The sequence below is a fragment of the Anticarsia gemmatalis genome, chromosome Z (genome assembly GCF_050436995.1).
Source record: "Anticarsia gemmatalis isolate Benzon Research Colony breed Stoneville strain chromosome Z, ilAntGemm2 primary, whole genome shotgun sequence".
Lineage (NCBI taxonomy): Eukaryota > Metazoa > Arthropoda > Insecta > Lepidoptera > Erebidae > Anticarsia > Anticarsia gemmatalis.
This window is the reverse complement of record NC_134776.1, coordinates 21,308,374-21,323,282: the sequence shown is the minus strand read 5'-3', so window position 1 is coordinate 21,323,282 and position 14,909 is coordinate 21,308,374. Positions and strand designations below refer to the sequence as shown.

At 33.5% G+C, this 14,909-nt stretch overlaps 1 protein-coding gene across 1 annotated transcript in view; it reads right to left on the bottom strand.

Moving 5' to 3' along the window:
* The window catches only part of LOC142986197 (dipeptidase 1-like), a 253,941-nt gene that overhangs the window by 142,389 nt on the left and 96,643 nt on the right, over positions 1–14,909 (bottom strand). The window contains exon 3 of the mRNA XM_076134534.1: positions 1,764–1,811. Coding sequence (XP_075990649.1) covers positions 1,764–1,811 — 48 coding nt within the window. The remainder of the gene's footprint in view (positions 1–1,763; positions 1,812–14,909) is intronic.

Sequence of the window (14,909 nt, the reverse complement as noted above, 5' to 3'; positions counted from 1 at the left end):
TTAAAGGTTAGGATAACTTATTTATTTACCCGACGTTTCGATCGAATTATATCGTAGTTCTGAAATTCTAATTATGTTTTTCACTATTACTGTCAATAACTAGTTCCATATTACTGTATCATAACATTCTATGTTCTCTACAAAAAAAAAAATCACATAGCAAAAGCACCCTTCATCTATCGCTTTTCACAAAATGTGCATCACCTATCTAAATCTTCACGCTAAACTTTCAAATGAGCAAAAGCAGGCAAGTTAGTATCAAGTTCAATTACGCGCCCCCGGTCGAGTTGGTAACTACAATGGATTCGAATCCGCTACCTGTCCGATTTAGTTCCGAAACAAGCGGCTCGACCGACCGTGATGATAACGGATTTCAGTTCGTTGTTTTGTTTACATCGTTACTTACAATCGTTGGGAAAAATAAAAACTTTATACTTCATTTGAAAACTGGGAAATTATGAGACATGGAGATAAACTATAGTACTGACAGAAAAGTAAAGAACATATAAAAGCTGCGTTACTTTTAAAAATGCCAACGACTGGTAATCATTATTTTTGAAAAAATGCCAATTTGTGGGGGATCAGTTCCAAAAACATCAATCTAAATATATGTAACTCAAAGGTTACTGACTAGCACAGTGATCTTACAACGCACGAAATTTGGCATGCAGGTAGATATTTTGACGTAGGCACCCGCTAAAATTCTGTTCTAAGTCACCAACCATACAGACGAAGTCGCGGTAAAAATGTAGTTTTAAATAGTTGCATTGCTAGGAAACAACATCAGAAAGGCCTTAGGGTATAGCCTATACTGGTTTTATGCACTTATCATCATCATCAAGACAGTTTCTGAAAACAATAAAATGCATTACTTTTTTAACTTTCTAAAACGAAGTCAGCCATCAGACTAATTTTAAAAATCTACCCACGAATTTTTAACCATCCATTCAATCGCAACAATGTATTAAAATTCTACTTTCTCTCCACAATAGCACGTTGATTGATAAATCAAGCGTTATTCACAATCAAAACCCTTTTATTCATTCACAATTACGTACAAATCGTTCATAGCTCGGAGCAATCTCTATCAATTTTACTTGTAAAAGGCTTTTAGCATGACGTTTGAGCGTATAGCGAGAGGAAAAATCTATGTATTGTCTGAAAGCATATAACGTGAGGCATGATTTGACACTTAAAATTTCTTTACATAATAATATAGACGTGGAAATCAGTTTGTCCGTCTGTTTGCTACGATTTCGGTGTTAAACTTCTCTTAAAAGATAATAATGGTATTTCGTTTGACGACAGGTGACCCGAAATCAAATATAGGCTTCTTTTTGTCAAAAGTTAACATCCAAATACTTTTTTTTATTTTACCCACAAAAACACGCACGTTAGTTAGATATTAAAATTTTTCAAACTGGGATGACAATAGAGGGTTTCCCAACGAATCGATAACCGGCTATCTATCAAGAAATTTGTATGAAAACCTGATCAGCGCCTCTAGGGGGTGCCGTAGGAACTGTTTTGACACTACATTTTATATGTAAAACTCTCTTCACTCGAGAATACTCACTGCGGAAATGCGCGCTACAGTGCAATCTTAATCATGAAGATTAAAAGGAAATATCCCGATTCTATTCTAACCTACATGTGCCAAAACCTAAAGCGTGTTTCCTCACATAATCATTAATTACCTCCAAAAAAATCGTGACGTGAACTCTTAAACTAAAAACACTCAAACAGGGGTCGAACCCACTTACCTCCCGCTAAAAAGCCGAGCAACTTAATTTTCCTTTTAGGACCAGGATCTGAAATAAGAGAAGGTTCAAATTAATTGTGTTGCTACGTGATCTGTGTTAGTTTCCCCAGTTTTTTTTATCTTTCCCCTTAAATTGGGGTAAATTTAAGAGGTTAAATGTATTTAGCACTGTTTCCGAGTTCGTAATTATGCAGGGTAAATAGAACTGGATAAATACTTTCTTTTTTATTTGGATTGAGAATAGATTGTTGGAATTTAAAGTAAGATATTCACTTTGTTTGTATGCTGACATCTGATGTTTACGAATTAAAGTAATAATTAGTAAATTTTGAAATAAAATGTAAGATGTAACTATTATTATCATATCAGTCGCAGATACAAAGCCAATATAACATACAGAAATTGTGATTTCTAACAACAATTATCAAGTCATGAAGCCACAGTTATTTTAACCATTTCAAATATATTCATCATTAATATAAAACTGGATTGGTAAGTAAATTTCACTATTATTATCTAGTCGGCAACGATTTAGAAAGATAAAATTATTATTATAATATACATATTCACAAATACTGAAGACGACCTGTACATACATAAAGTTCTTGCTTCTAATACTTATTTACGATATAATTTAACTCAATAATCACATAACAAGTAACGAGTTATAAATACAACAAACGACACATGACCCTAAAAACCCTATTTTTAAATGTACTACACCTTCCCACGAAGTCTAAAAGATTCTTCCTAAAAAGCAAAAAGTTCAAATAAATTAATGCTCAGCACATCCGAACTCTCTCCCACTCTCTCACTATCTCTCTCTCTCTCTCTCTTTCTCTCGGTTGAAATATGAATCGTAATCACGATTCATCAGTCCACATTGTATTGTAACCGATGCAGTTATTTGCAGTTATTTGCGGTAAACGCAGCAGAAACCGATGGATAAAGTAATGCTGGCCAATGTTCCGAATGATAGAGCAATTAGCTGCTTGTTTAACATTCATTTTAAATGAAAAAGTAGATTAAAATTGTGCTTTTTATTGCTGTAAAGACATTATGATAAAAATACAAATCTTTTTAAAATTTTTCAGGTAGTTAGTGCAATTTTGGAAAGCAATTGTTAGTGTATTTATACATGAATAGGAAGATATTATTCCCCATAACTGTTTCTGCGTGGACGTAAAATTTTTGTCCTAAGTGTTACTATAAACGAGATTAGTTTACGATTTTTTCTATTTTCAGAATCCAAAACAGGTACTTAGCCGGTTTTTGGATGATTGAATGGTCACACTTAAACGCTTTGACAATATGACTACTAACTAGAGTAGGTAATAAGTTAATAAGGTTCAGGATTCCTTAAAAACTAGCTATAGCATAAACCAGAATCAAGTTCAATTCTTTCGTTAAATTGAATAATTCACAAGTTCCTAAGTTCCAGTCACAAAAACAAATTCCCACCTAAGAATACCGTAAGAAAATCTTCGACTTTCGAACTTCAACAGAGATTTTCTTTTGAAAAATCCCCCATAAAAATATTCCCAACTTGTCACTGGCACTAGCGTAAAAATATAACCATAATCCGATTACTCTCTGGGTTTCTTAAGAGATAAAAACTGTCGGATCAAAATTGCCAGTAAAACTGGTAAGCAGCTGATTTTAATCTTTAGATGCGAGGAGACAGCCGGCTTGATGGCAAGGATGCTTGACTTAAGTAATGTTAGGGTAGATGTGTACTGGGAGATCTGATGGATGATTGAACGGACGAAAAAATAAGATTATATTATATAGCGGTGGGTATTTTGATATATTTTAGGGCCGGGTGTGGATTTACCAGCCTTCTCGTGGAGGGAGTGTCGTGGATTTGATTCTTTAAATTTTGTTTAGAAAATAATTCGTAGTTTGGTATATTGTGGTGGCAGGAAAGGGTCGAATTCCCAAATTGAAAAAATAGTGACCGTTTCGTAAGTTTGTGAATTTTTCCAATTAATCTATGAGTGAGGTTAATTTTGACAGCCGATTTCATTTCAAGATAATATCTCTTTATACTCCGAGTAGCAGGGAAATTGTAGTTACAGTAAAATTAAGCCTCATCAATAAAAAATAATACAAACTGAAATGAAACACGTATCGCAGTCGAACAGTCAAACGGGTCAAATATTTCCAACTCACACATTCGCGGCTGACGTTATTGGGTCAATTGTAAAACCTACCCAGCGAACACAGTTTTATTCCGATACTGTGAATTTTTACAATTGTCCAATCTGACAGACTGAAAATTCGGCTCGATTCGAAACTTTTGAGTCTCAGGGGCAATGCTTTTATTGGGATTGTAACTGTATAGCGGGAATTTAAAGCGATTTTTCTGGTATTTCTAACACTGTGGGACTAAGCTGTGGTTGTTTAGCGCCAGTTGCACGACGAAGTTTCGCATAATCTATCTAACAAGTACAGTGTAAGCAAATAGATGAAAAGTCTATCAGTTCTGTACTACTAAATACGTTTGTTTAGATTATTATGTTCTATCATAAATTTCTTATTACAATGACGAGTAAAAATCACACACTAGACTTGTTGTTAACACTATAATAATTATGACACATTGATTTAGTAATTCTCAAGCGATCATTTTTCTATTAGTGTAAGAATATGCGAAACAAAAGGTACCTTTGTAGGGGCTGCAGCAGGGGCTGCAGGGGCTGCAGCGTTTTTTGGCCTTTACCTGACCCCATGAGATTAACAAACATATGTATATATAAAAACTACGTAACTAAGTATTTTTTTATTCTTTCAAAATACCTAGTTAAGTATACTTTCGTTTTTTATACCTTGTTTCCACTGCTATCTTGGCTTGTCAAATAGAATCTACACGTAACAATAACTTCGAAACAAGGTGACTTTTGATACAAGTCGCACTTACCGGTTGGCTAACGATCAAAACTTTAGCTTTGTATTGACGTAGTTATAAAATTTGTATCAACTGCGCCTACCATCGGCTTGAAGCTTGAAAAAATATTTTTCAGATCCACAAATAGCTATTTTGTGTCTTGATTAACTTTATTTACTTAAAATATTTAACGCTCTACCACCGTTCGCTGTCGCTCCAGCACCGCTTCCAGCACTTTCTTCATTTCTCATACATTAGGAGTATTATTTATAACAATAAATTGCACAAAGAATTAAGTCCGTGCTAAGTCTCTCTCCATTTTTGAAAGAGACCTAAAAGTCGGGCCTGATTTATTTCCGAAGTTTAATGTTCTCCAAAAGAAATCTCACTTAAGTATTCGCAAAACAAACAAATACATCAAATCCTTAATCTCATAACACTTTCGGTCCGTGTAACTTCGAAACAATATTTCTGCAATAAATTTGGTTTGAAAATCCCTTTAATACCTTAATACGTTATCAAGGAACGAGAATTTACACTTTGCTATCTTGGAATATTCATAAGAGTTAATTAAAACGCTCTCGGTGTGCTAACGCCGGGAGTGACGTCACTAGCGAAGGGGGGGGGGATGTTGATAGATTGCTCGCTTGTGTTTTGGTAATGTGCCCGGTAGAAGGCAGCACTTGTCTGTTGTTATTTACACGCAAATAATTTCTGGTGCATTTCGAGTGTTCAAATAAAAAGTCTGGCTTATCATTTGTAGTGCTTAGATGCGATTTTCTTTCTTCTCGATTTTAATTGGGTTTAATAATATAACTTTCTGTATCTGTGTCCATTCGTTTGAGTTTAATGTTAAATGGCGATGGCTACTATTTAAAAAATTTCCTCCTCTGGCATGACTAAAATCTTTTCGTACTACTACAATCCCCAGAATCCTGAAGTATTGAGGCAATAACTACCACACACACATCGAACTCAGAAAAATCTTCTATCAGAAATTAATGAAATCGCTCTTAGTGTGCCAAGTCAGTGCGAGGGGCGATGAGAGAGAGGGAACGTCAAGACGTGGATGTTGATCGAGTTGATTCGTGAAGTGCCTAACTGTTGATTAATTAAACAACTGTCTAGAAAGAAATAACAACGTATTTTGGGACCTTCTACCTAAATATCGTAGAGAAGTGTTTAGATAGCTGTTCAAAAAACAATGTTGTTAGGATAAAAAATAGGTGTAATGGTGGTTCTTAAATTTTATGGAAAAGTTTATTTACTCCATAAAAATTTATGGAATAAATTTATAAATTTAAGAAAAAATGATTTCAGACAGAGATGTATTGTATTTTCGTAATTTTATGTAGTGATTTCTTTTATTGAGTAAGTAAGTAAGTAAGTAAGTAAGTAAGTAAGTAAATCTTTATTGTATTGACTGAGTATAGGTACAGGTGTTATAATACATAATACGTTCTTGTATCAATCAGCCTGTTCAAGGCATACAATATTTTATCTTAAAACTAATTCTTAAATCTAGGTAGGTACATTAGTAAGAGGTAGAGTAATGTAATATAGTTTACAAATAGTTTAGTTATTTCTGAGGTCTAAAAATTCTTGGATGGTGTAAAAGCATTTTTCTATTAGCCAATTCTTTAACTTTTTTTGAAAAAAATGAAATGGTAGCTCTCTCAGGGTTTGGGGAATTTTATTATAAACTTTGACACACATAAATATACAATTTTTATGGTAAAGACTTGTATTACATTTCGGTACAATTATTTTTGTTGGATCTCTCTGGCTAAATAGATGCTTTTCAGATTTTTTTTCAAAGTGTTGAGTTTTTCGAAAGGTGTTTTATTTGACAAATAGTCCTGTTTGGTGATGTACACCTGTAAAATATAGGATAGACTGGTTTTTCATGTCTTAGCCTAAAAATGTACGCTTCTAGCAGATGGTACAAAATGTTGCAACTTACAATAGCAACAGAACGATTATTTAAAAATTATATTTTCATTTATCAATTAAATTTAGCTTTTTTGTACAATAAATTGTCCAAGAATGTCGTTTCGCTTGTTTAAAACCACTGTCGTCTAAGATATTCTAATTATTCTTACACCAAAAACCTCAGAATCGCCCCTTTCTACTCATATGAAATTTTATCTTACGAATGCACCATTATTATATAAACCAGAGACACACTAAGTGGAGTCAAACAAGACAATAGTAGTCCGATTGCACGCGTCCCCAGGGACCGCAATTAAGCGACTGACAAACAGACACGGTCGCACGGTCGCGGTTGCGGTCGCAGCCCCTACCGCCTGATTTTAACGACTTTACTCTTTATAAATACTCGATTTGATAAAAAAAAGATTTAATTTTTTTATCAAATCGAGTACTATAAAAGAGTATTACAAAATATGACATAAAGTAAAGACTATCATATTATGTCAATTAAGTACTGGAAAGTCGATAGTTGCCCTCGTAAAGATTTTCAAACTAATATTGTAATTAAAATGATTATGGGTTGAAACATTGTTTTAGAGCCGCATTTGTTTACAATGAAAATACGAAACTGATGTCTTCGTATTATTTTACCAAAACGTGCATTTTAACCGTTCATAAAGAGTAGAAGATTTTAAATTTTAAGGGTGGTTGATTCGTACCTACAAACTCTCTAAATATAATAATATTCAATAAGAGATGTCTGAACTAAGCGTCTCCGTGCTTTCATGGGTACGTTAAATATCAGTCCCGATTTTCAACTTAAATATTTTTGACTCTAGGTAGACTGAATTATTATTATGAAAGAAAGGAAACTAGCACAAAATTAACATTCCTTGGCAAAATCAAACAGTTCGAAGCATATTTTTAGTTTTCTTTGTTTCAAAAATGAAGTTTCCGTACAAGTCTTGTAATTTATGACCGTGATTTGTATGTAGCTCTCGATTTATGAATTATTTATACAAGAGATGAATTTTGAAAAGCAGAGAATGGATGGTTGTTGGCTATGTTGCAATGTTAAAGATATTCGCCATACAATACTTTTATTTGGAGTTCCTTAGATTCGATTTCTGTATTATTAAGTTTGACAAATATTTTTAGGATATAGGTTGATGTTTCAGTCCTGAAATGTTCTTTTATAGAGTCGAAATATGTTTTGGGATATGTTTTTTCGAAATATTTTTGGGATTATGAAATCAAGTCCTAAAGTCGAAATTGGACGGTAAATCTTACTTAGATTGAGAATATAAGTCCCTCTAAGAAGACAGGGGACTTGTGTTTTAAAAGTCTTTATTATGTCTTATACACAGCAGTTCACAAAAACGAAACCCACAAACTACTACTCTACATCGCTCTAGTTCTAAGGCGCAATTAACAATACAGCAATTGTGCTAATTTATTCAGCCTTCAGTCCCACGAGCTCAGGCCGAAACTCAGGCACAACTTGCAGCCCGTGAAATACTCCAAGAATATGTAGATTTCATTTTGGAATTACAAGAAGGTAATCTCGTAAATTTAGCTGAAATGGTATAAATATGGAAAAATCTTGCGAATCGGTAACAATTTGTATAGGAAATATTTGGCGGCACTTTGCCACAATATACTCAATGTTGATGATATTGCAATTAAGTACTTGCTTTTTTAAGCTTACAAAAATGAAGGACACCTCGCTTCTCTCTGTTTATGCAATGACCAAAGAACTGTGTCTTCTTATTTGCAAACTTCTGCTTTATTCACTTCCAAATGTCTTGTGTTACCATGGGCTAGAACTGCACTCCTCAGTCTCCATTTAGTGACTTTAAACTTTACACATGCCTTAAAAGTTCATAAAATCTACATCTTTTTCCCATGAGGTAGGCAGAAATCAAAGAACACCACTTGGTACGATCCTTACAAACTTCGCTTGCCTCATTCACATCTATACATCTTGTCGAACCAGACCGCCGATTATAAACTGTGTAAGTCTTGTCTGTTAAATAAATATCATGTATTTTTCTTCAGAAGTTCATTTTAAAACCACAACAAAAATTAATTTTCTCACAAGTTAAAATAAAATAAACTCAAACAAACAAACTAATGACTCAAAAAATAACAAAATACAAGCTATCTTACTTGAAGAGAGATTTAAAGTAAAACGATTAGTGAACGTTTACCGAGAGCCAATAGTGTGTTGTGTGCTCGACTGCTCGCTGAGGTCAAACATCGAGATATTGCCCGTTATTGCTATGTGGGTCATGTCAATAGTGTGACTTGCTGTCTGACGAGCCGAGACTGCGATGGTGGGTGAGCTAGCGAAGATTAAGGAGGAATTAAATCTTTGTAAGATTTTCTGTAAAAGTTGTAAAAGCTTCTGAAATATTTTTTTTACGTTTATGTCACGTAGAATTTTATTTTCTTGGACAATTAATCTAATGAAGAAGGTTCGTTGTTTACTAAAGGAACCATATTTTTACGACTTGACAGAAAAATAAATTATAAGTCTATTATGCAACGTATTTTTTTCTCTCCGTAGAAATACCTAAAACAAATAACCTAAGCCTTTGTTTCTCTGGTTTAGAAGATTAAAAAATAAGACTTGAGTGAACTTTTCTTTAAGTAATTGTCTGAAATTCTTTAAGTTTTCTACGGTCATCTCCAAAAACTTACTTGACCACCGTGAAGTCACACAGACACTTAAAGCAAGTATCATAAAAACATGGTCTTTCTACACAAACATCTGTTTTCTATTCTAAAAATTGCGTGTCCGAAACCTGTCGTCAATATTCTATCTCTTGAAGATGATTCGGGTGGCTACAGATATAAGGATACCTCTATCAAACATATTTCAAACGCAAGTTAAGTTACAAGATCATAATATAGTTTAGTTTAAATATATTTTATAAGTTGTAAATATTTTCACGTAAATGCATACCTCACACAAGTTTTTAACTGAAGTAGTTATTGCCTCGCTATTTACAATTCTCTTTATAAAAAATACCAACTATTTTGCACCAAATAAACGTCAGTCACTTACATGTGCCAGTCAGGCGTGTTAGCGCAATTTTACTCATATTTTCCTTCTCTCTGACATATTACGAGCGGAATTCAATCACGTAGGAAATTCAATCATTCTAGTTTCAACTGACGGACAGATTTTTTTTCGATGACGTTTGATTACCCCAGAGGGGTGGATGTCACAGGGCTGGAAGCAGGCGGTGTATTGGACGGTGACATTGTAGTGGAATGTTGTTTTTTTTGGGTGAAGAATCATGTAGGCTTGTATGCGATGCTGCATAAAAAAGGGGTTCGATTGGTGCGTTGAGAAATGTGATAGTATATTTGGTATCAGATTGCTCTTCATCAGACTTTCAAAACAATAAGACATGGTGAAAAATATTAAACATATTGTCTGTAAAAATAATGTTGAACATCCTTAAAAAAAATCACCTTAATTTTTTTATCATTTGGTCGAAATGACGTCCTTTGCCTAGACATGATTCAAATCTGCAATTGACTTTTTTTGCTATACTCTACAGTAAATCGCGACTATAATTTATATACTTATAACCACGAAATAGCAAGCTACTTTTCATAATCGCTCACCCATCAAAAGCCCTACCTCTGTAAGGGCACTTAACTACAAACAACTGTCATCGTCAGTCTGCAATTTAATGCCAATTTATAATTCCGTTAATATATTTCCCGATTAAACCCACTGAACACATTCAATCATGCGTTATTTAAATATTAAATGCCTCTTTGATTCACCATCGCTTTGTGAATTAAAAGCTATAATGTGAACGACCGCGGCGTTGCTCGTATGAAAACATATGCATTTGTACTGCGGTTTGTGAATCATAACTTGGATATTATGGGCATTTATCATGGGCGCTTTAGTGTGAAGGCATGTGAAGATTATCGGCTATAGATATTTTTGTATTAAAGCATTTTACACACATAATGATAATAAATATCATCGATTGACCTTTTAAAGATCAAGTGCGTAGTACTCGTAACCGGTACTGTAAGACCAGATCTAAGGATGTGAATGATGCAAGGAAAGTTTTTTAGGATCCTACCAAGTGGCGTTCATTGGCCTACTAAACTTATGCAATTTATTGTCCCTTGTGAAAATCAAATGCTATAGCTATTAGTATATGTGAATAAACATCAAGGCTACTACGATAAGCTTAGAAAAGGCTTTGAAAAGAGTTCATATCGCCTTTAACTCCGTTACGAAAATTCATGCAAATTCGTATTGACCATTGACTTTTCGCAACTGAGCTACGCAAGTTGACAGAACTACATGTCCCAGTGTAATAACAAGGGCACGAGTAAAAAGTGCCCGCCCCATTTGACTGCCCCTACGGATGCAAATAAACAATCTAGGTGCTACGTGCTACGGGACCAGCTACGGGCTACGACGTAGCACGCCCCTAATTTCCTGTATTGAGAATTTTTTGTGTTCAATTTTTCGTTCTATGTGAAGTTTGTGAAATATGAGCTTCGGAATTTTAAAAGGACACTGCTTTGTCCGTTGTTTTAATTAGTTAGGTAACAAATGCTATGCATATCAGTGGGAGCTAATTGTCAATTTTAATACATGTCATTTACCGAAGGCCCTGTATGACATGGTATGAAATTAGTAACGATCGGATTAACTGGCTTTTTCAGGTCTCTGCTTACCGCTGTGAGAAACAAAGCGCGCAAGTTTTCTAAATTAACTAAACATTTTGCAGAAATACAATTTACAAAATTAGCAATTGTTCTAACACTAGTTGCTGTGCTTTTTACTCGTAAATGGTAAATTAAAAGACGAATTATGTTTGATTCCATACCCCAAAGCTCAATCCCGACTAATTACCAAGTAATTAAAAGTTATAATGTCAAGTACTTATCCCTCTGTAACACATTACTTTGACATTTGAACGATAAAACTTCGATACCATCGCATCTGTCGCTGTCGAATGAAACGACAACAAACTCAAGTAAGTCGTTTGTTCCAGTCCCAAATAATGCTAATAACGCCCTTTGAGCGACTGAATAAATACGTTTTCTCTTTCATCGTTCTTTCAAAAGTATAAATAAATTGTTTCGCAAAGCAAAATACTTTGTACCCAACATATAACATGTAAAACGTTCAAAGAAGTAATTTCACGAGAAAAGAATAATTTATTTTTTTCTTTCACTGAAGACGAATCTTAGTGAGTGTTGGTGGTTTAAGGCAGAAGCTTTTCATGATTTTACTAATGTGTATATTGTAAGAGATTAAGTACAAATGGTGGTATTACATCAGATGTCTACCGTATCATCATAATTGTATTAAGTCAGATCATAATTTATAGCGCTGACATTTTTTTAATGGTGATCTGATATTCCTTAATGGATCCTAGTTTATTCAGCTGCGTAGGTATAGTTAATATTTTAATTTAAAACAAAGTAATAGAATGTATGCATGCCATGAATATTTTTAATGATCTGATAAGAGAAAACTGTTACTAAGTATTTCTTTTGAAATAATCCAATACTGCATATCTTTTCAATAAACATTATAATATGTATGTATCTCCCTGTAACCAGTTTCATTTCCATCATTACGAGCTATGTATAAAACTAAAATCGCTCTCGCTTCAGCTTATACATTGTCCCACAAACAACCGAAGACAAGCGCTAAAATACAGCACGCGGGTGACGATAAATCTCTAAACACTTTCTTTTAGCGCCGCTTCGATTCCCCGTTGAACAAAGATTTTAAAACGTACCGAACGAATGCTTACGTTGCCGGATTATATACTCTTAGGTGGGTTTTAATGTGAGTTCATTTTAATAGCGAAACAAATGTTTTACAGTGTTTGTACTGTTAATAATATTTTGTTTATAAACTCCGGTTTCTGAGGTACATTTAGCGGTAGTTTATCTATTCAACAGCGTTTAAACTCATATAAAAACCGCTATGGAATAGATAAACTACCGCTAAATGTACTCAGAAACTGGGCGTAATAATTAAGATTTTACGGGTAATATCGATACAATTTTTATATTGGCACTAATTATTTACTAACCAATTTTGACTAAAACTCAAGTATTTGGAAATACCATAAGCTAACATATATGTCAAATAATTTCTAGGACGCAATCTTAAAAACATTACGCTTTTAAATACTAAGTTTAAAAAAGTCATTTTCCTCAGACTTATAAAAGAACATCTTAATGAACAAAGGCATTGTCCCGGCTAGTGAAGTGCCACTCTCGCAGCAACGGATTAATTATATCAAAGCTGAAGGCATAAACTGTTTCAAATTGCTTTCCACTGACCCTTCAAGAAAAATCTTTGCTTATATTATGATGCGAAAACTTGTCCGTCTGTTACGCTTACTACAGCATTTTTATAAAATTTATGGAGATCGCTGGATACGTTAATAATCTTTTCGTCAACAATCAATCCTTAATCATTATAAGTGGTGAAAAGTACTGAAATACATATTTAACTAGTACTAAAATTGTGAAGGTCTATATGTTTACATGTAACGAAGTATGAGTACAACTTTACGAAGACCTGACTTCACAACATTTGGCGTCCAACTCATTGAAGATTCGGCATCTAATCTAAACTAATTTCCTTTTTCATTAATCTCTGAAATGGTATAAAAATAAGTACGCGAGTAGAACCAGGTGGGTAGGCTAGTTACTTCACAATAGTTATTCTATTTCGCTGTTTTTATTTTTCTATTAGCTATTGTCTGCTTCTTCGTCTGCGAATAATATTTTTACGAAGCGCGTTGTTTGTTGAGATGAAAAGCAGTGTTATAGACGTACTATAACGGAAAATCTATCTGTTACTGTGTAGTGTTTGTTACCATAGATCATGAGGTTTCAAATATGTTTTTGATATAAAACTACTAGATAGTTGAAATAAATACATGACAAAATATTTGCGTTAATGATATAATAACAGAACAAAATATTATGATACAGCCAGCCGTATATTCCTGTAACACGTTTACCAATTATTAAGCTTAACAAACAATAGTTAACAAAAGTTTTAACCCAAAATATAACACCAGTTAACAGACACCCCGTAAATGATTGTTTACATTCAATAAAATATTTGTATGTTTGCACAAAATTTGTATCCAAATAATTATTTTCGCAATTTGTGAAATTAATTACTTGATCTACCAAACGAATGTGTTGTTGTAATTAGTATTACACGTATATTGTTCGATTAAGGATTAAAACAACGGCCATGTTTTATTTGGTAATTATTACAAGCTGAATTTAATTTGATATGTTTACTTTGGAAATTGGTTTCAATGTTTGCAAAACTATTGATAATTGGCCGACCCACGTGGCTCTGTTCTAGTATAATTTTGGGTAATTTGGATTAGGAGTTTAATTTGAAAAATGTAGCTTTTGATTTTTTGTACAAACAAACGTTACAATCAGTATGAATTGCTAGTAATCTCGCCAAACTTTGACGTGTGATGGCGAAACAATATGCTTTATACAACAAACAATATCACATATCAAATTTTATGCATATTATTATTATGTGCATTGTGCATGCCGTTTGATCCTGCAACTGGAACTGTTATCTTTTTGTCGTCAAAACTTAACAAAATCAGACTTTTGAATATAATGTAAAAAATTGTAACTATAGTCTTTAAAATATAGCTTGATTAGAATGACAGATGTCAAACTGTTTTGACTAGGGTTGTAGAAGTATTGATCAAAATCGATAGCGAAAAAATCGAATCTAAAATAATTATATTCGATCCAATTATTTTTGAATTAGCTTTTTACGAATTGTTGTTGTGAATCTTATTGTTTAAGCAAATTCGTATAGGACGACCAGCCCTTCTTTTAACACCGCACGGAGACCTCTCCTAGTTTAGTATTAATTACGATCAATTAAATAAAACAATGAAATTGAAATAAAATTAATTTATTCAGTTAATGGTGCAATTCTGATGATAGGGATGAAGATGATAGTAATATAGGATGCGCAGTTAATAGTGCGCATCCTAAATCAGTATCATCCTCATCGCTATCATCAGAATCGCTGGAACAATCTTGGAGATTAATTATTAATTCTTGGTCACGAATAGTATCAAAGTGTACTTCGCGATTAACGATTAATCAGATGATTTACTCTTATCTATTGTGTCTCCTCACTAAAATTTTTGCAACATGACGTAGCCTTGTGGAGAGGTTGAAAATTATTAGGTTTATTTTTAAGACTAAAGAAAATAGTACTGATTTTTAGTTTAAAGGCTGATTGTATTGAATTAT